Source organism: Microcebus murinus, chromosome 18 (assembly GCF_040939455.1).
Source record: "Microcebus murinus isolate Inina chromosome 18, M.murinus_Inina_mat1.0, whole genome shotgun sequence".
In the NCBI taxonomy this organism is placed as follows: Eukaryota; Metazoa; Chordata; class Mammalia; order Primates; family Cheirogaleidae; genus Microcebus; species Microcebus murinus.
Window position 1 is genome coordinate 49,636,083 of NC_134121.1, and position 26,424 is coordinate 49,662,506.

The 26,424-nt window shown below is 44.5% G+C and overlaps 1 protein-coding gene, 1 long non-coding RNA gene and 1 other non-coding gene across 3 annotated transcripts; 2 read left to right on the top strand and 1 right to left on the bottom strand.

The window, feature by feature from the left end:
- On the top strand, positions 1-73 carry TRNAR-CCG (transfer RNA arginine (anticodon CCG)). Its single transcript has one exon. It is a non-coding gene; the product is annotated as a tRNA-Arg (tRNA).
- A 14,468-nt stretch (positions 74-14,541) lies between these two features.
- Positions 14,542-22,754, bottom strand: LOC142861967 (uncharacterized). The gene is made up of 2 exons (XR_012913100.1): positions 22,666-22,754; positions 14,542-14,970 (listed from the first exon to the last, which is right to left on the bottom strand). It is a non-coding gene; the product is annotated as an uncharacterized LOC142861967 (long non-coding RNA).
- Positions 19,952-24,842, top strand: C18H17orf58 (chromosome 18 C17orf58 homolog). The gene is made up of 4 exons (XM_012747372.3): positions 19,952-20,042; positions 22,067-22,588; positions 22,725-22,916; positions 23,562-24,842. The coding sequence occupies exons 1-4, from the start codon at positions 19,967-19,969 to the stop codon at positions 23,750-23,752; spliced, it is 981 nt and encodes a 326-aa protein (XP_012602826.2). The 5' UTR covers positions 19,952-19,966; the 3' UTR covers positions 23,753-24,842.
- Positions 24,843-26,424: the final 1,582 nt, after the last annotated feature.

Genomic DNA, 26,424 nt, shown 5'->3' on the forward strand with positions numbered 1-26,424 from the left:
GACCCAGTGGCCTAATGGATAAGGCATCAGCCTCCGGAGCTGGGGATTGTGGGTTCGAGTCCCATCTGGGTCGCACGGAGATTAGTTTTGGCGGAGACAAAGGCGATGATGGAGAGTAAAGCAGATTGTGAGGTGGTTATTTCGCTTCCCTGCAGCGGTCGAGGTCAACTGTATTACACATTAAGAGGTGTATGTGCGCGTTTTGAAAACGCTGTATATAACTCAATAGATACAAAAATATACTTAGGAGTAGAGTTTAGTGTTCGCTAGCACAGCAGGGTTACTATAGTTAACAGTGATTTATTGTATATCTCAAAATAGCTAGAAGACATTTAGAACAAAAAGAAATGGTAGATGTTTGAGGTGATGGATATCCCAATTACCATGATTTTATCATTACACATTGTATGCATGTGTGAAAATAACACATATGCCCCATAAATATGTACAATTATGTATCAATTTTTAAAATGTAACAACGAAACACTGTAACTGTGAGCTTGCAAGTGAATGCTAAATCTGCCCCCCAAAGAACATTTACTTAAAAAAAATTTAAAAAACATTTTTTCCTATCTTCTCACGCCTGTAATCCTAGCTCTCTGGGAGGCCGAGGCGGGCGGATTGCTCCAGGTCAGGAGTTTGAGGCCAGCCTGAGCAAGAGTGAGACCCTGTCTCTACTATAAATAGAAAGAAATTAATTGGCCAACTAATATATATAGAAAAAATTAGCCGGGCATGGTGGCGCATGCCTGTAGTACCAGCCACTTGGGAGGCTGAGGCAGGAGGATTGCTTGAGCCCAGGAGTTTGAGGTTGCTGTGAGCTAGGCTGACTCCATGGCACTCACTCTAGCCTGGGAAACAAAGTGAGACGCTGTCTCAAAAACAAAACAAAACATTTTTTCCTATCTTTATTGAGGTGTAATTGACAAATAAAAATCGTATATATTAAGGAAGGATCATTTACTCTTGCTTTACTTATATTGATTTTTTAAAAGAAAAAAGCCTTGGGAATCACAAACTGGAGACTAGACAGATGGCATCACCTCTTTTTCCGTCTACCATTTCAAGCCAGCTTCCCAATGGGCAGCCACACTTGCAAAAGTTTCTCCCCATCCTTATCCCAAGGGATGTGTGAGCAGATCCAACTCTGCTGGCTCCAGATTTCTAGGACAGTACTAAGAAGAGTTTATAAAAGTAACTGTGCTGTTACAACATACAAATATAATAAACATAATTTATAGTTTCTGTCTTCAAACTATTATGATTAAGAAATTCTAGGGCCAGAGGGGCGAGGTGGAGGCCAGGTAGGCAGATCGCTCAAGGTGAGGAGTTCAAAACCAGCCTGAGCAAGAGTGAGATCCCGGCTCTACTATAAATAGAAAGAAATTAATTGGCCAACCAATGTATATAGAGAAAAAATTAGCCGGGCATGGTGGCACATGCCTGTAGTCCCAGCTACTCGAGAGGCTGAGGCAGGAGGATTGCTGGAGCCCAGGAGTTTGGCTGATGCCACAGCACTCTAGCCCAGGCAACAGGGTGAGAAGAAAGAAAAAAAAAGAAAGAAAGAAAGAAAGAAAAGAAAGAAAAGAAAGAAAAGAAAGAAAGAAAGAAAGAAAGAAAGAAAGAAAGAAGAAAGAAAGAAAGAAAGAAAGAAAGAAAGAAAGAAAGAAAGAAAGGAAAGAAGGAAAGAAGGAAAGAAGGAAAGAAGGAAAGAAGGAAAGAAGGAAAGAAAGGAAAGAAAGGAAAGAAAAGAAAGAAAAGAAAGAAATTCTAGCTACAACATATGGTTGTGTGTTGATGTGTGTTTGTGTGTGGGGTGTGTGTTTGATCCGCAAATTAGTGAAATAAAAGAAATACAATCAAAATTTTCAGATGGGTTCAGTTGACTAACATGAAAAGTTTTTGTTGTTGTTGTTGTTTTCTGAGACAGAGTCTTGCTCTGTCGCCCTGTCTAGAGTGCAGTGGCATCATCGCAGCTCACTGCAACCTCAAACTCCTGGGGTCGAGTGATCCTCCTGTCTTAGGGTCTCAGCCTCCCTAGAAGGTGGAAAAACAGGCACACACACCTGGATAAGTTTTCTATTTTTGTAGGGGGGGGGTCCTCACTCTTGCTCAGGCTGCTCTTGAACTCCTGGCCTCCAGCTATCCTCCCACCGTGGCCTTCCACAGTGCTAGGGTTACAGGTGTGAGTCACTGTGACCAACCAGAACCCTTTCAACTCTTCTTTTTAACTCTTCCTCTTGTATAAGAGGAACATCACTGAGTTAATTCCTATTCTTTAAAAACAACTAAACACTAAAGACACTGAACGAAACAGAAAAAGGACGGCAGTGGAAAAACTAGTGGAATCAAAATACAGCATGGAGTTTAGTTACTTGTAATGTACCAATTTTGACTTCTCAGTTTTGACAAATGTGTGCAGTAACATAAGATGTTACCATTAGGGTAAACCAGGTAAAGGGTATACCGGAACTCTCTGCACTATCTTTGCATCTTTTCTGTAAATCTGAAATTATTCCAAAATAAAAAGTGTATTTAAAAGAATCCCAACTACTAAACAACCGGTGGAGAATTTTAACTGACACCCTTATCCCTCTTTTTAAGCTTAGGAATTAGTGCTGACTTTTTAAACCGGAAAGCATTCACAAAGAAGACCAGGGGATAATTTCCAGCTCTATTCCTGGTATCTCAGAGTTGGGAGGTGGTGTCCACATTAGGTCCTTGCATGCAGTAGGCACTCAAAAAAATCTGTGTTGTCTCCTTTCTCCCACCTATAGGCAGTGTCTGGGGAAAACAGACAGTGACAATGTATCCCTGGTCCCCCAAGTGCAAGACTGCTCTCAGATATTGGAATACACAGCCTCAAGGACTGGGTACAACAAACTCATCCTCTGGGCTTCTGATGAGGCTGCTTAGTCCTCCACGCGCTATCTGACTCTCCCACTTCATTCCTCTCCTTCAGCTTCTTTTTTAGCCCTGCTCCTTCTTCCTGGCAGATGCTTCTTGGCTCACGCACCCTAGTTCATTCAGCTGAAGTCAGCACACATTGATTAAATGCCTACTGAATATGGTAGATTCCAATCACTCAATGCAAATTCCACATTTTCCTCTTCCTTCCAACTCTGGCATCTACTACATACCCCATTCCTTCCCTCTCCTGTCTTAGAGGAAGAAGTGTCCCTTCCCCAGTCCCAGGCCAGCCCCTCTGTCTGCCTTTGTTCTGAACCCATCCTCTCTCTCCTCAGGAAAACTGCCTGGCACTTAGTAAACACTCAAAGGCGTGAGCCCGTTAGTTTCCCTTTTTGCCTGGGTCTTTAGCTTGCCTCCCTGCTAGTTCTTTCCTCTGAGTCCAAAGACATCCTATGGGTTCTCTATTCCTCCCAAGTTCAGCCCTGCTCGTAGGGCACCTCTCATGAATCCTGGCTGCCCTCTCTCCAAGCAGCCAGGCTGCTGCACAGGCAGTGTCCCTGGGTCCAGTGTCTGTTCTCCACCTGCCCCGGCCTCTCCCCTGCCACCTGGCACATTCCTCCCCAACAGTGGCCTCTTAATTGGCAAATTTAAGACACACCTTTCAGTTCTTGTCTTGCTTGACTTGGCCCTAACATCTGAAATTCTTGACTAGTCCTTCCTTCTTGAAACATTCTTTGCCCAGGCTTCCAGGAAATCCTTTTCTTGGTTCTCCAAACAACTCAGACTCCTTGCCTGGTTCCCTCTTGTTGCCAACAATGGCAACAAAGCAGCCCAACCTAAGCAAAGCAAGTCATAATTCACTGGAAAGATATGTAGGAGGAGGAGCTGGAGGACCAGGTTTGGGAACCAGCAAGAATCAAAGACATATCAGAGGCCCTGAAAAAGCAAGAGGGTGGAAGCACTGCGACTCTCAGAGCCAGATGGTCACCACCGTAGTAAGCACCTCTGATGGTTTTCTTCTTTTTAGGCCCACCTGCTCCAGAATCAGCGTTCCAGGGAAAACCTATAATTGGTCCAGTTTGGACCATGGACTTTCTTTTGTTTTTCAGAAAAAAAAAATTTTTTTCAGAGGATCTCAATATATTGCCCAGGTGGAAAAACTCCAACAGAGCAGCCAGTATAGCAGCCACGAAGATTCAAGTGGGGTCCTGAGTCCTCAAGTGCTGGAAGAAAGCCCCGAGAATCAGGAGCAGAGCACGAAGGAGCAGGACGTTGGCAGAGATCAACCCCTGAGAGCTTGCAGTCCAGCAAGAAGGGTAAGTGGAGCGGCTGAGTTCTCCCTTCCTCCATCTCTGGCAGGCAGTGGGCTTCCAGCTGCTGGAGAGCTCTTCTACCCTCACAAGCCCAAAAGCTGCTGCCACCAGTGGACTGGGAGCTTGGTGAGGACAAAGCACTAGGCAGCTGGTGCCCTTGGGGTCACTTCCGGTCACCAAAACCCGAGCCAGGACGGCAGGAGCCATATTGCTTCTCTACCCACTGTGCACCCTTGTCCTCCCCGGGGGCCTCAGCCCCTCAGTTTTCATCTTGCTCATGCTTGCACAAATATTTCCCAACTCTGGCCCAGACTGCGGGAGCCACAGAGGGCCTGCAGGTTGCGGGGCATCTGCGTGACGCCCCCCCCCCCCAGTCTAGACATCCTGGGTGAGCTGCCTTCTGGAGAGGAGCAGGATGACCAGAGTGCTGAGTCCATTCAGACTCTTTTCCTGCCCTTCCCCGCCTGTGGCTGCTGAGAGATGACAGAGCCAGGGCTCGCAGGAGCTGCTTCTCCTCTTGGTTGGTGCATCCACCACACCTGGCCTTCCACAAAAAATGGGGCTCAAACCTTCCCTGATTCTTTTTCTCCCCTTCCCCTACCCCACTTGCAGCTGCAGAGGGAGATAATAGAGCCACCACACCAAGGCTTCCACAGAGAACGGGGCTGAGACCATGCCTCTAGGGGTCCTGCAGTGGACTGAGAAGTGCTTGGTCTGTGAGGTCCCTGCCTGCTGGCCCTCCCTGGTGTCTGGGGCACGCCCGAAAATGGAGGGATATTGAACCTGCTTGGGCACCCTGTGGGCAACTCGAGACCAGCACGCTTCTCCCTGGCATGATCAGGGATTGATCTTCGGAGACCCAGGGACAAGCCCACAGGCCAGATCCCATTCCCCGGCTCAACTGCATTGCTCTGGGGCAAGGAGGGGAGATCTGTGATTGGGTGAGTCCACTACAGCCCCTCCCTGGTGGCTTTGCCTAGAAACTGGGAGCAAGCCTTGGACACCTGCTGAAACAAATACCTTGCCAGCTTTTGTGGAGCCTGAGAGCAAGCTCACCAGACCCAGTCCTGCCCAGCCGCACTCCCTCACCTGCCTCTGCCCTGGTAGGGAATAAGGACTCACCTGAAGTCACAGGGCCCCACCCACCAGCTGGCGCAATCAAGAGCTTCTAGGGGGCTGATGCCACAGCACTCACTCTAGCCTGGGCAACAAACCGAGACTCTGTCTCAATAAATAAATAAATAAATAAATAAATAAAATAAAAAGAGCTTCTGAGGAGGGGATTAGGTCACAGGACCCAAAAACAACACTGCAGCTTGTTCCTTCAGCCAAGCGCCACCTACTCACAGGGAGGTCAATTTGCATGCCCTTTACAGCATTTACTGAGTCTCTTACTCAGTCGGTACAGGGTGTAGTTGAGTCTCACCCACAAGCACCACCCACTGTCTCAGAGATTAAACTGGATGTACCATTATCTAATCAACAGAAACTCCAAAAATAAGAAGCAAAAGCTGCTTCAGATGAGAAGGAATCGGTTAAAGATCTCCGGACACATGAAAAATCAGAGTGAAAGGACACCCCCAAAAGAAAACAGTAACTCCATACTGATGGAAACCAACCAAAATGAGAATATTGAAATGACTGATAAAGAACTTTGAATATGTATTGTAAGAAAGCTCAATGAAATACAAGAGAAAATAGAACCCAACACAAAGAAACCACAAAAACAATACAGTAAATGAATGAAAATGTCACTAAAGACAGCCAACAGCATACTGAATAGGGAAAAATTGAGAGCATTCCCACATAGAACTGGAGCCAGACAAGGTTGCCCACTGTCACCACTGCTATTCAACACAGTGCTGATGGAAGTCCTAGCCAGGGCAATCAGGCACAATAAAGAAATCAAGGTATCCAAATGGGAAAAGAAAAGGTCAAACCATCACTCTTTGCTGATGATATGATCTTAAATCTAGAAAACTCCAGGAGAGTCCTGGAATTGATAAATTCAGCAAAGTTTCAGGTAACAAAATCAATATACACAAATCAGTAACATTCTTATACTCCAACAATAGTCAAGCTGAGAATCAAATCAAAGACTCAATATCTTTGACAATAGCAGCAAAGAAAATAAAATACCTAGGAATATATTTAACCAAGGAAGTGAAAGAATACAGGAAGAACTTTGAAACACTGAGGAAGGAAATCACAGAGGGTGTAAACAGATAGGAAAACAGATCATGCTCGTGGATCAACAGAATCAACATTGTCAAAATGTCTATACTACCCAAAGTGATCTACAGATTCAGTACAGTCCCCATTAAAATACCAATGTTGACACAGCTGGGCAGAGCTCACTGAACCTGCACGGTTCAGGGTGTTTCCTGATTCATGAATCATTCTCTGCTTAATTAAACTTTGTTAAATTAAAAAAAAAATACCAACATCATTTTTCACAGATCTAGAAAAAATAATTCTATGCTTCATATGAAACCAGCACAATTCATAATTGCAAAGATGTAGAAACAACCAAAATGCCTATCAGTACATGAGTGGATTAATAAAACATGGTATATGTATACCATGGAATACTACTCAGCCATAAAAAATGGTGAATACCACTTGTATTAACCTGGATGGAACCAGAGACCATTCTTCAAAGCGAAGTATCAGGAATGGAAAAACAAATGCTACATACACTCACCATTAAATTGGAACTAATCAAACACCACTTATGTGCACATATGGAAATAAAACTCATTGGAAATCAAGCAGGTGCTGGGGGGAGGAGGGGATGAGTAAATTTACACCTAACAGGTACAATGCACACTATCTGGGTGATGGGCACTTACAACTTTGACTCAAACCGTACAAAAGCAATTTATGTAACCAAAATGTACCCTGTAATACTCTGAAATAAACTTTGGTGAACATTTTCGTCTATTTTCTTTTATTCATAGAGATGGAGTCTCACTATGTTGCCCAGGCTGGTCTTGAACTTCTGGGCTCAAGTGATCCTCCTACCTCAGCATCCCGAGTAGCGGGGACCATAGGAGCATACAGTGCATACTACCACGCCCTGCTGGACCTTTCCTCTGTTGATTCATGGGATCCCAGAGGAATCACCCTCCTACCAATTCTCCCCACAAGGGGGAAGAGCTATTTCCTTAAAAGGAAATGTGAGTCCTTTCAAGAAGAGGCATGGATGCTTGCCAGGCTAAACACTAGCACCTTTCCCATCACAAAGCTTGTACGTTTTATTTTTAGTATTCCATGGAATTGCTCTATCCCCGCTGTTGATTTTAGGTGATGCAGACTGCGAATCTTTAATGATTATAAGACTTCCCATTATATTTTGGAATATAAAGTGTGTCATTCCACATTATTAATAGATAAGAGCATCCGATTTTGGAATAAAGTTAACAGCTTTTAACTTATGGTAGCTGTATCAGATTTTTCCTATCAAAGCTGAGAAGAAAGAGAAAATTACTAAGACATGTTACACAACATTTTTGAAATCTGGTTTACAATCAACTGAAAAATTAAAAAATGTTCTGCTATGATAGAGGTGACTTATTGCTTTTATCCTGATAGCTTTGCTTACTCTAGACCAGTGGTTCTCAACCAGGCTGATTTCGCTCCCCGGAGAACATTTGGCAATGTCTGGAGACATGTTTAACTGCCTTCAACTGAATTGCACATCTGGTGGGTAGAGGTCAGGAATGCTACTCAACACCTCACAACGCAAGGGACAGTCCCCCACAGCAAAAAACGGTCCAGCCCATAATGTCAGCAGTGCCAAGCTGAAGAAACTGCCTTAGAGGCTTAGCAAACAGGGCTGGTATGACTGTGTTATTGATGGACCACATTAAAATATTTTAGGGCCACATTAATTATCCCTGTTTTTGTGACTTCTTTGTCCCCATGCAGTCTCAGGGGCAAAGAGAGGGAGTAAGTGAAAGTGCTTCCAAACAGATGTCTGGGGACACTTGGGTGACTTGGTGTGATACTGCCCTCATTCGGGTCCTTGCTGTGTCTGGGACCTCTTTCTGGAACCCTAGCATCGCTAAGGGACACAGACTGGCATGTGAGGAGACAAATAATGGCAGAGCCCAAATATGTTGGGATTCATTTTATTTTAATAGTACCCAAGCTGGGGTGGGTGTCCCCACCAGCATTGTGTGATTATGGGTCCGGTTATTTGGAGAGATCCATTTCCCCCACAGGGAAGATACATTCTACCTAGAATCAAAGCTAGATTCCTTAGTAAATGGAATAATATGGCAAAATTCAGTTATTTGAAGTTTTTCAATAAAATTCTCATTTTTGCTTTAATTGAGCCAGATAAATATAGTATCAGGTGTTTACTAGGGTCATGATCTGTTTTTTTAATTTTTCTTATTACTATAGAAAGCCCATGACTATATTTTTAATTTTTAATTTACTTTTTAGATACAGGGTCTTGTTCTGTCACCGAGGCTGGAGTGCAGTGGCACATTTATAACTCATTGAAACCTCGAATTCCTGGGCTCAAGGGATCCTCCTGCCTCTGCTTCCCAAGTACCTGGGACTAGAGGCACACACCACCACACTGGCTAATTTTTTAATTTTTTGTGGAGTCGAAGTCTCACTATATTGCCTAAGCTGGTCCAGAACTCCTCACCTCAAGTGACCCTCCTGCCTCAGCCTCCCAAAATACTGGGATTACAGGCATGAGCCACTGAGCTTGGCTATTTTTAATTAGCCTTGACTCTGCTACTTTTGAGTTTAAAAAATAATTGTTGGCAATGTGTAGCACACATACAGAAAGTGACCAGTGGCCTGACTTCTAACTGCATGGATTAGTTTCAACTGTTTTTGTACTTGATCACTTTGGAATTTTAATTTTTGAAGGTGTGGATAAATACAAATATTTATTAGTATTGTATTAGTCTAAATAATCAAAGTTCATTTCAGAATGTCAGAATAGATGAGAATTCACAGTAAAATACATAATATTAATATCATATTTTGAACTGTCATATTTTAAAATTTACCAGGTTCCAGCATTAAAATGACTGGGAAGATGCCACTTTTTCACACTCTTCTTGAAAATCCTCCAAAACCAACAAGGGGTATGAGAATCAGAACCACAAACATCACCTTCAGTGAAACTGACGGATATCAGAAACTCTTCAAATAAAAGGGGAAAAGGGCTACCAAAGCAGTGACCCACCGACAGAGGTAGAGGAGGGCTAGAAGAGGATGCTCGTGGCCGCAGGTCTGAGGAAAGGCCAGCAGAGGGCGCGTCTCCCAGGTGAAGGTTGCACCCTGCGAGGCCACCCAGCAATCTCTATTTTGTAGTTACAAGACTGAATTGTGTGGACAGAGTCTCATCCTCACAGGGACAGACCTGTGTTCTGGGCCTGGATGTGCCTCCCTTGCCTTCAGGGCTTCTGCCAGCTCTGCCATTCCTGGGCCCTGTGCCTCCCTTGCCTTCAGGGCTTCTGCCAGCTCTGCCATTCCACGCCCAGCCTACACATTAATTTTTAAAAAGAATTTATTGAAGGCCAGGTGCGGTGGCTCACGCCTGTAATCCTAGCTCTCTGGAGGCCAAGGTGGGTGGATTGCTCAAGGTCAGGAGTTTGAAACCAGCCTGAGCAAGAGCAAGACCCCATCTCTACTATAAATAGAAAGAAATTAATTGGCCAACTAATATATATATAGAAAAAATTAGCCGGGCATGGTGGCACATGCCTGTAGTCCCAGCTACTGGGGAGGCTGAGGCAGGAAGATCGCTTGAGCCCAGGAGTTTGAAGTTGCTATGAGCTAGGCTGACGCCATGGCACTCACTCTAGCCTGGGCAACAAAATGAGACTGTCTTAAGGCGGGCGGATTGCTCAAGGTCAGGAGTTCGAAACCAGCCTGAGCGAGACCCCGTCTCTACCAAAAAAAATAGAAATAAATTAATTGACCAACTAAAAATATATATACAAAAAAAAATTAGCCGGGCATGGTGGCGCATGCCTGTAGTCCCAGCTACTCGGGAGGCTGAGGCAGTAGGATCGCTGACCCCTGGAGATTGAGGTTGCTGTGAGCTAGGCTGACGCCACGGCACTCACTCTAGCCTGGGCAACAAAGTGAGACTCTGTCTCAAAAAAAAAAAAAAAAGAGACTGTCTTAAAAAAAAAAAAAGAATTTATTGAACTATAAGTACATATTTGTATTGAATGTTCCAAACTTTGAAATTAGAATTTTTTTAAAAACCCTCAACATTTATTTATAAGATGTTTGTTATAAAAGTAGTTTGCATAGTCCTCACAGGAAGAGCATGGCTGAGAGTGGTAGAAACCCTAATTTTAACATGATTATCTCTTGGAGGGAAAGGAAATAAATTGGATTAGGGAGGGCAGAAGAGGCCTACCCCTGTGTATTAGCTATCTATTGCTGAATAACAAATTACCCCAACATTTAGCAGCTTAAAACAATAGAGATATTTAATATCATACTTTCTCTGGGCCAGGAATCTGGGAGTGGTTTAGCTCGTTGGTTCTGCTCAGGTCTCTCAGGAGATTTCAGTCAAGCTGTGGGTCAGGGCCCCAGTGTTATCTGAAGGCTCAACTGGGGGAGGATATGCTTTCAAACTTACTCACTGGTTGTTGGCAGGCTGCAGTTTCTTACTGCTTATTGGCTGAACACTTCCATGCCTAGGCTTTTCTACAGACTGTCTGAGTGTCCTCCCTACCTGGCCACTGGCTTTCCCCAGACTGAGTGATCTAAAAGAGAGAGAGAATATACACCCAGTTGAGAGTTCAGTCTTTTTGTAACCTAATCTTGCAAGTGTATATTATCACTTCTTCCATATGCTGTCAGTCACTCAGACCAACTCAGCTGCACTGTGGGAGGGGACTCCTCAGCGTATGAATACCAGGAAGTAGGAGCCATTGGGGGCCATCTTGGAGGCTGGCTACCACAAAATATATTTGTAATTTTTTTAACACTAAAAAAAAAAAAGTCAGTGACAAGCTGGACTCACAGAGGAAAAAAAGAAGCAAATATGAGAAAATGTTAAGATCTGATAAAACTGGGTCATGCTTATGCAAGTATTCACTATTCTATTCTCTATAACTTTTTGAATGTTTATAATATTTCATAATAAAAATATTTTCCCCTTAAAAATGCTCAGCAGAAGAGCATACTCAAATTATGACAATCAAGAATGTAAAGATAATTTTAAGAAACAGGCATTATCACAGAAGTACAAGGAAAAAGGTCCTTGTGAATCAGAAAATTATAAGAAGGAAGTAGGCTGAGATGAATGAACAATAGGATGAACCGACAAGGAAACTAAGTAATAATAATTCCTGAGCATTAAAATCCTTATTGCAAGGAGCAAAGGGCAGAACTGATGCTACTGAAAATGAAATCAGTGACATGATATAAAAATTCAAGAATGTCTCCTAGGTAGAGAGAGAAAAATAATGAGCTAGAAGATAAAAAATATAGAAGATAAAAAACAGAAGATCGACATTAAGAAAGTAACAAAAAATAGGAATATCTGCCAGATTCCTAAGGTGAAAATGCTGTGGGTATGCAGATTAAAATAGCTCAATATACTTGAAGTAAAATCAAGGTTTTAGTTACATGAAAGTAAAACATTTCAAATATTCTCTATAAATGAGGAATACTAATACAACAATAATGATGGCTAAGGATGGTATTGTTCAACAAAATTTGGATTGCTCTCATTAATGCAATAAAAAAGTTACATAAATATTTGAGCGGAAAGGGCAAATTATCACTATCTAAAAATTATATGATTTTCAACTGGAAAAACCCAAGAAAATCAATCCAAAAAAGTTTGGGATATTTTTGGATATTACATACACAAATTGAGATATAAGCAATACAAATTAGTAGCTTTTCTAGACACCTACCAAAACCAGCCAAAAAATATGAAGGAAAAAAGATTTTATACACATTACATAAAAAACATAAAATATACTGGAAATAAATTTTTTTAAGAGACAGGGTGTCACTGTGTCACTCAGGCTGGAGTGCAGTGGTGCAAGCATAGCTCACTGAAACTTTGAACTCCTGAACACAAGCAATCCTCCCACCAAGCCTCCCAAGTAGCTAAGACTACAGGTGCAGGCCACGAGGCCCAGCTAATTTTTAAACACTTTTATGTTGAGATGGGGTCTTTCTATGTTGCCCATGCTCTTCGAAATAAATTTACCAAGAAATCTTTAGAGTTTAGATGAAGAAAATAATACTCTGAAAGGAGGAAAAGAAGACTCAAAGAAATATAGAGATATCCCATTTTCATGGATAAAACAAAAATAGAGGAAAATTGTCAATTCCTTTACAAATTAATGAATACATTTAATGCAAATTCAAAGAATTCCCAACAGGATTTTAAAAAATTTGGCAGTTTCTAAAGTTCACTTAGTAAAATAAACATTATAATAGCCAAAGTAATTTTTGAAAAGAATGCTGTAACACCACAATAATTATATAATAATAGTGCCCTGATGTGGGGACATAGGCCTGGGAATAAACAGAATATCAGAGCAGAGTAGAAAGTCTAGAAAAAGACTTAAACTTATGAGAAGTTAATACTGGCTATGTTAAAGGTGACATCTCAAATTTGGGAAACAATGGATTTATTTACCAATTGGATTAGACAACTTTCTAGTTATTTGAGAAAAAAAATAAGATTCTTACCTCGTACTACATACCAAAATAATAAATTCCAGATGGAATCAAGATTTAACCACAAGTGTTATAAAAACATAGGGAAAGTATGTATAAGTTTGGATTGAAGAAAGTCTTTCAAGGATAACACAAGACACAAGAGACATTGTTAAACAAAAGATTGATGCATTTTGCTACACAAAACTTAAAAGTTCTACGGCCAGAAAATTCCTAAATGGTTAAAAATTAGGCTGGGCCCTGTGGCTCATGCCTTATAATTCTAGCACTCTGGGAGGCCAAGGTGGGAGGATTGCTCAAGGTCAGGAATTCAAAACCAGCCTGAACAAGAGCGAGACCCTGTCTCTACTAAAAATAGAAAGAAATTAATTGGCCAACTAAACATATACATAGAAAAAAATTAGCCAGGCATGGTGGCGCATGCCTGTAGTTCCAGCTACTCGGGAGGCTGAGGCAGAAGGATTGCTTGAGCTCAGGAGTTTGAGGTTGCTGTGAGCTAGGCTGACACTATAACACTCTAGCCTGGGCAACAAACTGACACTCTTGTCTCAAAAAATAAAAGGTTAAAAATTAAACAAAATTCTGAGGAAATATTTGCAACATATATAGACAAACCATATAAACAATTAACAAAAGAAGAAATACAAATGGGTAATGAATCTATGAAAAAATGTAATATTTCACCAGCAGTTAAACAAATATGAATTAACACAAAGAGAAACCTTTTTTTTTTTTTAAATAGACCCTTCAGTAGCCCTCTGGGAGGCTGAGGTGGGAGGACTGCATGAAGACAGCAGTTGGAGACCAGCCTGAGCAAGAGTGAGACCCTGTCTCTACTATAATAAAAATAGAAAAATTTACCCAGGTGTGGTGGCGCATGCCTGTAATCCCAGTTATTCAGGAGGCTGAGACAGGAGGATTGCTTGAGCCCAGGAGTTTGAGGTTGCAGGGAGCTATGATGATGCCACTGCACTTTAGCTTGGGTGACAGAGCAAGACTATGTCTCAAAAAAAAAAATTAATAGATCAGTTTAAGATCAGAAAGTTAATAGATCAGTTAAAAAAAGTTAATAGAACAGTTCGGTACCACAGAAACCTCCCCACGCCCTGGTACTCTTTCCAGCCACTCTCTGTCAAGGATAACCATCACAGCCGAGCGCAGTGGCTCACGCCTGTAATCCTAGCACTCTGGGAGGCCAAGGCGGGTGGATTGCTTGAGGTCAGCAGTTTGAAACCAGCCTGAGCAAGAGCAAGACCTCATCTCTACTATAAATAGAAAGAAATTAATTGGCCAACTAATATATATAAACAAAAAATCAGCCGGGCATGGTGGCACATGCCTGTAGTCCCAGCTACTTGGGAGGCTGAGGCAGGAGGATCGCTTGAGTCCAGGAGATTGAGGTTGCTGTGAGCTAGGCTGACGTCACGGCACTCACTCTAGTCTGGGCAACAAAGTGAAACTCTGTCTCAAAAAAATAAAAATTAAAATTAAAAAAAGGATAACCATCACCCACAGACTGCTTTTGCCTGTTTGTGAACTTTATATAAATGAAATTGTATATAGTCTTTTGCGTCAGGGTTTTTTTTTTTTTTACTTGATATCATGCTTCTGAGATTCATCTATATTTTGCTGTTGTAATTGTAGCCTATTTATTTCACTGCTGTATAGTAATGAATATGCTTCGTGATGTCTGGAGACAGTTTTCTTTGTCCCAAATGGGGCTGGAGGGTGGGTACTAGTATCTGGTGGATAGAGGCCAGAGATACCGCTCAACATCCTACAATGCACAACAAAGAATTATCTCACCCAAATGTTAATAGTGCCGCAGTTAAGAAACTCTGTTCCATGGCATTCTAGTATTTCATGACATTATATATCCATCTTTCTGTTGATGAGCATACAGAACATTTGAGGGTAGCAAAAATTGAAAATATAATAGACTAGAGCCAGGCGTTCATACTTGTAGTCCCAGTTACTCTTGAGGCCAAGGCAGGAGGATTCCTTGAGCCTAGGAGTTTGAGTCCAGCCTGGGCAACATAGTGAGACTCCATCTCTAAAAAAAAAAAAGAAAATAGATTAAAATGTTCACCAAATTATGGCTGATCTAAATGAGAACATATTACGCAGTTGTAAGATTTCATGTTTACAAAGAGTAAAGAGTTTATGATCATATATATATATATTTTTTTTGAGACACAGTCTCACTTTGTTGCCCAGGCTAGAGTGAGTGCGGTGGTGTCAGCCTAGCTCACAGCAACCTCAATCTCCTGGGCTCAAGCAATCCTTCTGCCTCAGCTTCCCAAGTAGCTGGGACTACAGGCATGCGCCACCATGCCCGGCTAATTTTTTTTCTATATATATTAGTTGACCAATTAATTTCTTTCTATTTATAGTAGAGACGGGGTCTTGCTCTTGCTCAGGCTGGTTTCGAACCCCTGACCTCGAGCAATCCGCCCGCCTCAGCATCCCAGAGTGCTAGGATTACAGGCGTGAGCTACCATGCCCAGCCCTGTAATCATATTTTTTTTTTATTAATTTTCTTTTTCATTTTTTTTTCCGGAAGCTGCTAGATATATTTTAATGATTGTAATGGAAAAGAAGCTGGGTACAAAATTGTATACACAAAACACAGGGTGGGGAAGTCTTTATGTCATATTGTTCTGTGTAGAACACAGGATCCAAAATAGTGTAGACACTCTGATCACATCTGTGTAAAAATGCTATCCAAGAAACAGCCTGAAGGAAATACATTGGAATGTGGTTGCTGGGGGCTGGGGGTGGGGTGTTTAGACTCACCACTGTCTGTGGGAGAGTCCAGGTCTACTGGGCACTGAGACTCTCTGGTGCCTTCTCTCACTGGGGGTGCTTCCCTAGTGTGCCCCGTGCTTCCCTGGCTTGGGCAGACGCACGCACTCTCTTATACCTCCTCTCCTATCTCCACACCTTTGTTGTCTCAGCCTGCCGTGTGCTGCCCTTGGTCCACCTGGTCAACCGCAGTCATTCCTCAAACTAGAGCATGAACAACACCTCCCAGCAACTACTACTTGGCCTCCACGTCCTGTTACCCACTCCTTTCTCTGCAGCAGGTACAACTTATCAATGTTGCACTTAACACAATGTATTGAGTATTAAGTCCCATAGTAACCTGTGAGCCTCTCGAGGGGAAGATTTTTGTCCTAATATCACAGGACCTAGCCCAGTGCTTATTTTGGGACACTCTGGGCCCCCTGCCCCCATTAAGATTGTCCTGAAATGGAAGAACCAGAATGTGATTGTAGCTCACACAATGGAAAGCAAAGCAATTGTACTCTTTTTGAAGAATAATTATGACTGGTATTTCTAGCTTCTACAACAGTGCCTGGCACACACTATTCCATGACCAGTTGGCATATTGCAAATCGATTATGGCGCCCACCATCTGGAGTTAGCACAGACCCCACTAGTTAACGCACATGTTCCACAGCAAGACTGCCCTCATTTCAGACCAACTGGCTATAAATTTGGGGGGGGTTCCTATAATCCCTCTCAGGTTTGATAATTCTCTAGAATGACTCACAGAACTCAAGATGGCACTATACTTACAATTACAGTTTTATTATAAAGGTAATAAAATGGACCAGCTGAATGAAGAGACACAAAGGGTGAGATTGGGCAGAGTTCCTAATGCAGAGCTTCTGTGTCTTCTATCCATGGGTTGGGCCATATCACCCTCCTGGGACATAAATTGTTCACCAACCAGGAAGCTCCACTGAGCTTCAGTGTCCAGAGGTTTTATTGGGGTGGTTGATTAAATCATTGGCTATGTGATTGAACTCAGGCACCAGGTTCCCTCTACTCCCAGGCTGCTGGCTGGCTCAAAGTCCCAACCCTCTGATGATATGGTTGGTCTTTCTGACGACCGGTCCTCATCCTGAAGCTGTCAAAGGACCCTCCAAGATTCACTTCATTAGCATAAACTCAGATGTGATCCATGAAGCTCATGAATAATAAAGAGAATTATAACACTTGGGAAATTCCAAGGGTTTTAGAAGCTGTGAGCCAGGAACCCAGCACAAAATCTTAATTATACAACACATATTGATGCTCAACAAATATTTGCTAAGCAGAAAGATACACTCAAAATACCAGAAATTGTCAGGGGAGAGAATGCCAGTTGGATTCTTCCACCTGACAGGTATACACACCTATTGTGGACACAGACACATTAGGCTATAAGAAACCAATACTGTTAAACATTCCAATCATATGACAAACTCTCCAAGCTCTGGTTTATATTACCAAGTACCCTGCTAATAATTTGGCTTCTCATGTGGCTTGTTTATAGAAAAAGAATGCTAGCCAGGCTGACATGAGCATGCACGTCTGCCTGAGTCAATTTCTCATTGTAAATTAATAAACTGGCATTCTGGCTACAGAGCTCTATCTTCTTGAACTCTTTGTACCTTCCACCAGCAGTGTGGTTTCTAAGCTTGCAAGCCAGAGACCCAGCCCAGTACTCTGGCAAGTTCTTCCAAATGGTGCCACCCCAGGCACCTGGAAGCTCTAAGAGGCCCTGGGAGCCATCCAGCCTGCTCCTTGCCTCTACATTTCAGGGTGTGGGTTTCAGGACATTCACAACATTCCTGCAACAGAGGAGTTTCGGGAACACCCCAAATTGGATCTGGGTGACCTGAATGTAATCTTAAGAAGGTATGTTGGAGATGTGGTTGTAACTGAGAAAGCTTAAGTCTAATTAATTTTATTCCACTTGACTTAAAGAAAGCACGTGAAACAAGGGGATCTGAGGACATCTGTCATATAGACAAGGACATGGATTTAACAGTGTCTATCCGGTCCTGTCCAGAGTCTGCAGTCTGGTGCACAAAAGCCCTGCAGTGACTAGAGAGGTTTACTCTTGTGGAAGAAATAGAGAATTTGCTCCTCTAATATCCAAATGAGAGATTAGCCCACTCTTTCAGCTGCAATTTGATGTACAGACAACCTCCTAATTAATAATTAGTCTTCTGAATCACTTTTACTGTATCCTTCTATTGCAAATTAAGAAATGATATTCTGGGCCGGGCATGGTGGCTCACACCTGTAATCCCAGCACTCTGGGAGGCCAAGGTGGGAAGATTGCCTGAGCTCAGGAGTTCGAGACTAACTTGAGCAAGAGCGAGACCCCATCTCTTCTAAAAATAGAAAAATTAGCTGGGCGTGGTGGCACCTGCCTGTATTCCCTACCACTCAGGAGGCTGAGGCAGGAGGATCGCTTAAGCCCAGGAGTTTGAGGTTGCTGTGAGCTATGATCTATAATTACACCACTGCACTCTACCCAGGGCAACAGAGTAAGACTCTGTTTCAAATTTTAAAAAAAGATTTAATGGTTTCTGCAGCTGTTTGCTTGTTTGTTTAATGCGTTTGGTCCCATGAATCTGATTCATTGACAAAATTGAGTTTTAGGCTATGGAAAGTTGAGGACCAGACTACAGAACTAGGTGTCACCCTCCAACACATTGCCAGAGCCAGCAGCCTCTGTCAGATGAACATATTTATGTCACTGTATCCCTCAATCTGCAACACACCCAATGTAGGAACCAGTTCTCCAGTGTCACTAACGGTCTCCTCTTTGGATGTCCCCAGGGGGTGTCATCGCCATAATTCCTCAAAGTCGGCTGTTTTCTTGTTTGTAAGAATATTCTTTCTTAAGTTGAAATTAAACTGCTCACTTCACAGCTCCTCCCTACAGGTACTTTCACAATATATATAAGAAATGTTTTTGTGTAGTTAGGCTATCCGTCCTCATTTCCCCCAGAAGAACCTGAACATGGTGGAGTCCAGCCTTCCTCCCACCCTCCTGTTCTCCTCCTAGCTCTCCCGTGCCTTCTGAGAAAACATGAGCCCCACTCCACCCCCAGTCTGGTCATTCCACTAGCACTATTATTTTTGAGACATAAGTTATTAGTACAGCAAAGGTTTATTTCTTTTAGCAGCTGCATCAGTCTGTTGGCTGGAATGCTGCAGATAAAACTCCTTCATTTCAATCCATTTCCCCTTCCTCTTGGGTTTGAGGCTGTTGAAACGAGATATACCTGATTAAGGTTGTGGGTTTACTCTGGTAAATTTATTTTCCCCTTTGGTGAGTGCTGCTTCTGTTCAGTCCTAGGGGGAGGGATCCTCAGCTTAGACCGGCAGGCAGTGCTGTCCCAAGGATTCAGACCTAAGTAGTGAGTGAGTTTATTTTTCTTAGAAAGAAAAAGAGAAAAGTTCTACCTTTCTCAAAGAGATGAGCCATCACTAGAGAGTTGGGACGGTGTTTTACTCATCTGTCCCCTAGCACCCCACAGGTAAAAGGTACTCAGTATGGACTCCATGAATCTGGTCCACTGAATGCCAGTTCCAATTAAGAGACATACAAAATGAGAGGAGGAGAAGGAGGAGAGAGAGAGAGAGAGAATGAGAGAGAAAGAAAGGGAAAAGATAAACTATTTTGTTGAAGGCTTTTCCCCCTTCCGGTTCTAGAATATAAATGTTGTATATATTTACCAAACCTAGGACGTAGTGACTTGATCTCTTTAGGAATTGCCTGACACATTCTGGGACACATTTTCTGTCATCTGGAATCTTCTCCCTTCCCCAAGCCCAAGCTGTCTTAGGCACTAATTCTCCTATTTGCTGTTGACTTAATCTCGAAAAAAGTTCCCGTCCCTCGTTCACCCCACCCTGTCCCTCAGCCCCTCAACACCCTTATTCCCTCCACTTGTCACCCCACCCTCTGCTCCCCCCAGGTTTAAAGTTTAGGCTGTGATGTTACCCTTGCCCGCAGATCACAGCACACACATTCCGGGGACAACTTTGGGAGGCCATGTGCTCGTGCCCCTTAGGAAGAGGGAGAAATCCCTGCAGCTCGGTTTTGTCCCAATGGTCTGTTCAGTGAGTGATTCCCGTTTCCCCAAAGGCTGCCCCTCATTAGCATGAACGGGGGTGGGGGTGTGGAGAAGGGGTGGGGGGAGAGAAAGCGAGCAAAAGCCCAGGCTCAGTTTTAGAGCCTGGGAACCCTGTCTACAAAAATGACAGCTAGAGCTTTCTGGCTTCTCTGTTTGATCGTGGGCTCGTCCCCCGAAGCCCCAGTGGCGGAGAGGAAAGGTAAGATCGATGAAATGCAGAGCCCTGGAAGAGGAGCTGGGGTCTGGGGGGAGACCTGGGGGAGAGGGCGCGATGAAGGGCGGGACGAGGAAGGGGTCACAGCTTGCACGAGAGGACACTCCGGGTCTGTGTTCGTGTTAGAAAGAGCAAATCGTGTCCCCAAGATTTTGCGTCTCTTGGCAGCCTTTTCGGAAAGACGCCAGTTCAGCTACTGAAATGATCCCGAGCGAGCCGGGCAGGCTGGAGAAAACTTTGCATGTTAAGTAGTTGCTCCATCACAGAGGAGGGAAAGTGTCAAAAGGGGTCGCGGCGCGCCTTTCGGGAGCCGTGCCGGGCCGGGTTCGCGGGGCGCTGCGCGGTCCGCCCCGCTCGGGGGCTGCGCGGGGGCGCCGGGCACGGCTGGGGGAGGACGGCTCCAGCGAACGGCCTGGGACACCTGTGCCAGGTCTGTCTTTCACACACACACACGCTTCATGCATGGAATAAAATGAGGCTATGGAGGCGATGGAGAAATTAGGGGTCCTCTGGGGGATGGTGTTTTTGTTTTGCTTTTATGTGGCTGTTCCGTTCCCTTCCCTATCTCTGGGAAAAACAGCTTCCGCACCTCACAGGGCAATTTACTTTGGGTTATTTTTCCACATGGAAATTGAATGACTTCAGTGGCATTTAACCCAAATATCAGACAATCTTTCCCATGACAACAGATGGTGATATCAATGGGGAAGCAGTTGTGAGGTCAACAGTTGACAGCCAGGAATTGGATGTCCACCAGAACTTTATTCAGTTGTGTATGGCACAACCGCTTAGCATAATGAGTCAGAATCAACCTCTCTGCAAAAACATGAACCCTAACCAGCTATTATTGCTGGGGGAAAGCTGATTTTAAAGGAGATTATCGATTTGGCAAGATAAGTCACTTTAAATGAAGTGTTGCCAGAGCTGCAAATGGGCAGACCGAGCTCTTTAATGCAAGGGGAGGGAAAAATAGAGACAAGTTTTTGAGCTCTTGCGCCTGTTTGGAGGGCACTGGGACCCAGGCAGGCGGGGAGGTGATATTGTGTAACTGGGCATGGAAAGTTGCCCAGCTTTCAAGCTGGCTGAAGTTTTGCTCACCAACCTGTCTGCAGAGCTGGGGAAAATCATTAATAATTTCAAAATTTGTTTTCATGCCATGCCACTTAGGAGTTTTTTTCTCTCCTCCATCTAATGGGGGGAAAAAATGTAAGCGATGTGTGCTTTGATAGCTAACCAGCGGGCTGTGCCTCCCAGCCAAGCTTTAAAAACCTTTCTTAGCTGTGATTTACCAGTAAGTGGTGTCCAAGAAGCCAGATAAAAAATCCACTCACAAATACTAGGTTCTGCAGAGACCAAGATGACAGTGTAAACACGGATGGGAAAACCAAATAGTTCTGTTGTCAGGGGCGCTTAAACAATTAGGAGAACCTGTAATATGAGACCTTTCCCCCTGGGGTTTGCTCTTGGTACTTTCTCAACAAACTGTAAATAGCTAAAAGGCGGATGTTTATACATACATACATACATACATATATATGTTAAAGGAAGGACAAAAAGTTTGTTATTCAACCAATGTCAGAAATGTTTAGTCTTAGCATAAACTGGGGGTTGTCATTATAAAAGCTACAAATTTGAAAAGATTCCTGAATAAAATGTTGCTATCAGGCCTCTGATTCCACATGAGGGGCGCAACATTTTCTCGGTTGCCCCATTCTTCCTTTGGGGTCTCGGGCGCGAGGCTTAGGAAGGCTGCCCCCCCCCCCCGCTTCCTCCCCGTCCCGGGCTCCTGGCCGCCCCATCGCGCCCCTTGCAGGTGCTTGTCAAGCCTCCCTTGGCCCCTCTCTCCTCCCAGGCCCTTTCTTCTCTCTCGCCTCCCCCTCCGCGGGCTCCCCAGCCTCCTCCCCTCCTGGCCTCCCTTACCCGCCGTTGCCTCCCGGCCTCCCCCAGCCTCCCTGTCACTGGCGTCTCCTCCCCCGACGGCCTCCCCGCCTCTCCCCTTCTCTCCGCAGCCTCGACGCCGCACCACAGAAAGCCCGACCCCAGCGGCCGCCCCAACGCGGAGGAGACGCCCGGCCCCCGGGCACAGCCGGTCCCCGAGGCCACCCCAGCCGCCCGCGCCTGGCCCGAACCGCGCCGCCGGAAGCCCGCGCCGCCCGCCGAGAACCGCGCCGGCTTCCGGGAGGCCGCGCGCGCGCCCGCCGGGCCGCCAGGCCCGCGCCTCGCGCAGGCCGAGAACCGCGCGTCGCCGCGCCGCCTGCCCGTGCAGGAGGACGCCCCGCGGCGCGCGCGCGCCCGGGCCCTGCGCTTTCCCGCCGCCCGGCCGCCCGCGCGCGCCGCTGAGGGCCCCGCCCACCCCAACCGGCCGCGCGCCGCCGCGCCGCCCCCGGGCCCCGCGCCCGCGCCCGCGCCGCCGCCGCCGCCGCCGCGCCTCAGCTCGCCGCGGAGGGCCGCCGAGGCCGGCGCCGAGCCCTGCGCGCGCGCCTGCAGGGCCGACGTGGACGAGCGCGAGGCGTACTGCGCCAGCGAGTTCGGTGAGCCCGCCCGCCGCCCCGCCCGCCCGCGCCCCGAGCCGCCCGGCCCTCGCGCGGTTCGCTGAACACAAACGCACCGGGAGTGACGGAGGAGGGCGTGTAATGCTGGTCTCCAAACCCTGTCTTTTGAAAGCAGCAGTGAACGGAATCGTGCACGACGTGGATGTGCTGGGCGCGGGGATCCGGCTGGTGACGCTGCTGGTGGACCGCGACGGGCTGTACAAGATGAGCCGTCTCTACATCACTCCGGACGGGTTTTTCTTCCGAGTCCACTTGTTAGCGCTGGACTCCTCCAGTTGCCACAAGCCATGCCCAGACCTTAAACCTGGTATTGAATCTGACCCAAACGGCCGCCTCCGTGTGCTCCCTACCACCATTTTGTAACGCGGAGGCCACAGCCCGCCCCGGGGGCACCCCGGCCTCCCTCTTCTGGGGGTGGGGGGAGGCGGCACGAAAACGGGAATGGGATTTAGACGACAGGTATGGTTTCGGTCACCCTGGATTTAAGCCCCATCAGACCACCTCCCCCAATAGGTGGGAACAGCACTGATTGGCGCAGACTCCCAATAAATATGTGTTGACAAGCGGAGTGAAAGGCGGAACTACGTAGCCAGAGGGAAGAACACGGGAGTCCGCGCCTAGAACCGAGTTTAGAAAGGCTGCTTTTCGGGGGGAGGGGGCAGGGAGTCACTTCTTTCTAGACTGCTCTGGAAAATCCTGCTGACACCTTGTGATTAGGCGCTTTGTTCTGTAATGCTGGCCGTCTGCAGGATGATTATGTGGTTATCTTGTAAAGGTCACTGCACTGTTGCCACCTGTTGCCTGTAGTTTAAATGTCTCGGGTTTCAACATGCGCAGCAAGATAATAGATTTGAACTTAGGTACTTGTTAAAGGCCTTAACTTTCCTTCTTGTTTCATGGCATATAAAAGACACTATTACTATTAATACTTTATTTTGGTTATTTTGTTCAGGCAGCAGGTATATTGTGATGGGCCACATCTACCATAAGAGACGGCAGCTCCCTGCAGCCCTGCTCCAGGTCCTGCGAGGGCGCCTCCGTCCAGGGGATGGACTGCTCAGGAGCAGCAGCAGCTACGTGAAAAGGTTTAACCGCAAAAGGGAAGGGCAAGTTCAAGGTGTGATTCACACCCAGTGCACTTGAAACATACCACCTGGCATTTCTGGATTGCAGGAAGACTTGGAATTCAGCAACGAGCCATGAAAGGTCTATCTTCATGTGATGGGGTCTTCCTTTACAAGATGGCCCATAGCTACTTTATGACTGCCTTGCATAGTTCCAACTCTAATCTTGGAGGTGTCACTTTCTTATGTACAAAATGCTTCTTAACGGTATGCTGAGCTCAGTGGCAAGGTTATGCAACTGTAGTGCCGGACAGTGACTGACACAGCTCAGACAATGGACCTGTCCAGTAACAGATTATTGCTTCATGTTGTTTTTAAATTATTTTAATTTAATACATTCTGTAGAAATAGTTCACAAAAAACATTTTTTGAATTAAAATATACAACTTTGAATACCTTATGTTATCAAAGCAAATTTTATATTCAAACCATCACATTTTAAATTCTGTACAGAACAATAAGTATGTTAGTCAAAAGACATTTACATATGAAATGTCGTTTAGATCCAACACTAGGGTCAGAGCCCAGGACAAGTATTAAAATTTTACGTTTAGGCTGGGCTTGGTGGCTCACACTTGTAATCCTAGCACTCTGGGAAGCCAAGGTGGGCAGATGGTTTGAGCTCAGGAGTTCCAGACCAGCCTGAGCAAGAGCAAGACCCCATCTCTACTAAAAAAAATAGAAAGAAATTAGCTGGACAACTAAAAATATATATAGAAAAAATTAGCTGGGCATGGTGGTGCATACCTGTAGTCCCAGCTACTTGGGAGGCTGAAGCAGGAAGATTGCTTGAGCCTAGGAGTTTGAGGTTGCTGTGAGCTAGGCTGATGCCACGGCACTCTAGCCCGGTTGGCAGAGTGAGACTCTGTCTCAAAAAAAAAAGAGTACTAAAGGGCTTAATTCTAGCAAAGGGTTTTTGATGTACCAGAATGTATGATATAGTTTATCTTCATGCCTCCCTGCTCCTAATAACTTATGATTTGTGCTGACTGGCAGCTATCCAAGTGCTGAATATATTCTGGGTGTATCTGATGTCATTTTTGTGTTAAGACCAAGTATCATGTATCATGTTTGTGTTTGTAAAGCAGTAAATCTTGCCTTGAAATCAGTTCTTGGATGCACCTGTTTTGTTTTTGTAGCCTCACCGGCTCAAAAGTTTGAGAAAAAGCTTTTCTCAAACTTACTCCAAAGACTCTGGAACCAATATTCATCAATGACAGCTCAAAAGCAAGTGATTTTTAAACATTTTCCAGTTTGTTAGCAAAAGCTAACTAATCACTAGCTAAATTTAGTATTGATTTTATACTTGAGTCCACAAAGATATTGCAGTGTTTTTTTCGCCCCCCAGAAGATCAGGCTGTACCAGTTAACTCAAGGCACGGTGAATAGAGACACCAATACTGCATGGTTGAAGATGACTGCCTCAAGGAAGACAAAAAAGAATTGCACTAGGCAGAGTAGAACAGCCTATTTGGTCTCCAGGTGATGCACTCAGGTTCACAATGTGTCTTTACTCTGTAATGGCACACAGTAGCACCAAACACCTAAGGACATCAGGATGGGGCACTGGGGAATTCATGGGAAACAAGGAGCAAAAGCATAAGGCATTACAATGTCTGATACTGTTATATTATGTGTTACAAACATGGGAAACAGAAGTAAAATAAAGTTGAGAGGTTCCAACTATTCTGTGGTAAAGTATTACTGAGGGATTTTTAGGGAATTTTCCCAAAATGAGTCTTGTCCAAACTTGTGAAAAACTTTACTAGAATTGCATTTTGGGAGTCAACTGCATTACTACATCAACTATTAGCAATAAAGTATGCAGCTAATGAAGAGCTTTTGAGTTAGTTTTAAGATAATTATCTCTGGCCAAAAAAAAAAAAAAAAATTAACTCAGGCATAATATAGTGCCACAGTCACAAAAAACAAAGTCAAATTTTTAAATGACAAAAGGCTAAGTGTCAATCTTGACTAGCGTGATGGGGGAAATTACAAAATGGCCAAATAGATATACTATTGTTTGGATGGTCAGGTGTACAAGCATAAGGAGAGGAGACATAAATAGCTGTGGTTTAAGAGAAAAAGAAATGACTTTTACATACACACAAGGGTTAGGGTTTGACTTAGGTTGATTAATACTGAGTTTCTGGGATGTTATAGAAACACAAAAGGTGCCAGAGCCCTGTGATGTGTATGATACTTGGGAGGTCACATGGTTAATATGTCCACCCTAGCAAACACACGCAAGCCAGTTTCTTAGAAACTTCCTGGATAAAAATTAAGGCTTTTCAAGTTCATTTCTGTTTAAGGAAAGCCTAGTGAGGCTCAAGCCAAATGAGCTCGGACAGCTGTGGGCGTGTGGATGTGCACAGGAAGCAGGCAGAAAGGAAGACAGGTAACGTAGGGTTAGGCGATCAAGGTCAAGGACAATCACCTTTTCAATATTCAGTCAGTACCTTGGCTACAGCCTTTAATTTTACAGAAAATTTTAACGAGCAAATTCATTGTAGTTTCTAATGCTTTTGTCCTATTGATAGATTTTTCTTAGCAAATGGGTTTGTGCTCCAAAGCCTACAGGGCCCTTTGTGTGTATGTGCGCACATAATAGTCCCTCATCAGTAAAATACTCAGTTGCTGTCAAGAGTAATTCAACAGCGTTCCTCCTTCAAATCAATAAGAATTTTAAAT

Coding starts and splice junctions, on each gene's coding strand:
- C18H17orf58 (XM_012747372.3), top strand. CDS start 19,967: ATGACAGCTAGAGCTTTCTGGCTTCTCTGTTTGATCGTGGGCTCGTCC. Junction 22,589..22,724: donor GTACTGCGCCAGCGAGTTCG/GTGAGCCCGCCC, acceptor TTTTGAAAGCAG/CAGTGAACGGAATCGTGCAC. Junction 22,917..23,561: donor ATGCCCAGACCTTAAACCTG/GTATTGAATCTG, acceptor TATTTTGTTCAG/GCAGCAGGTATATTGTGATG.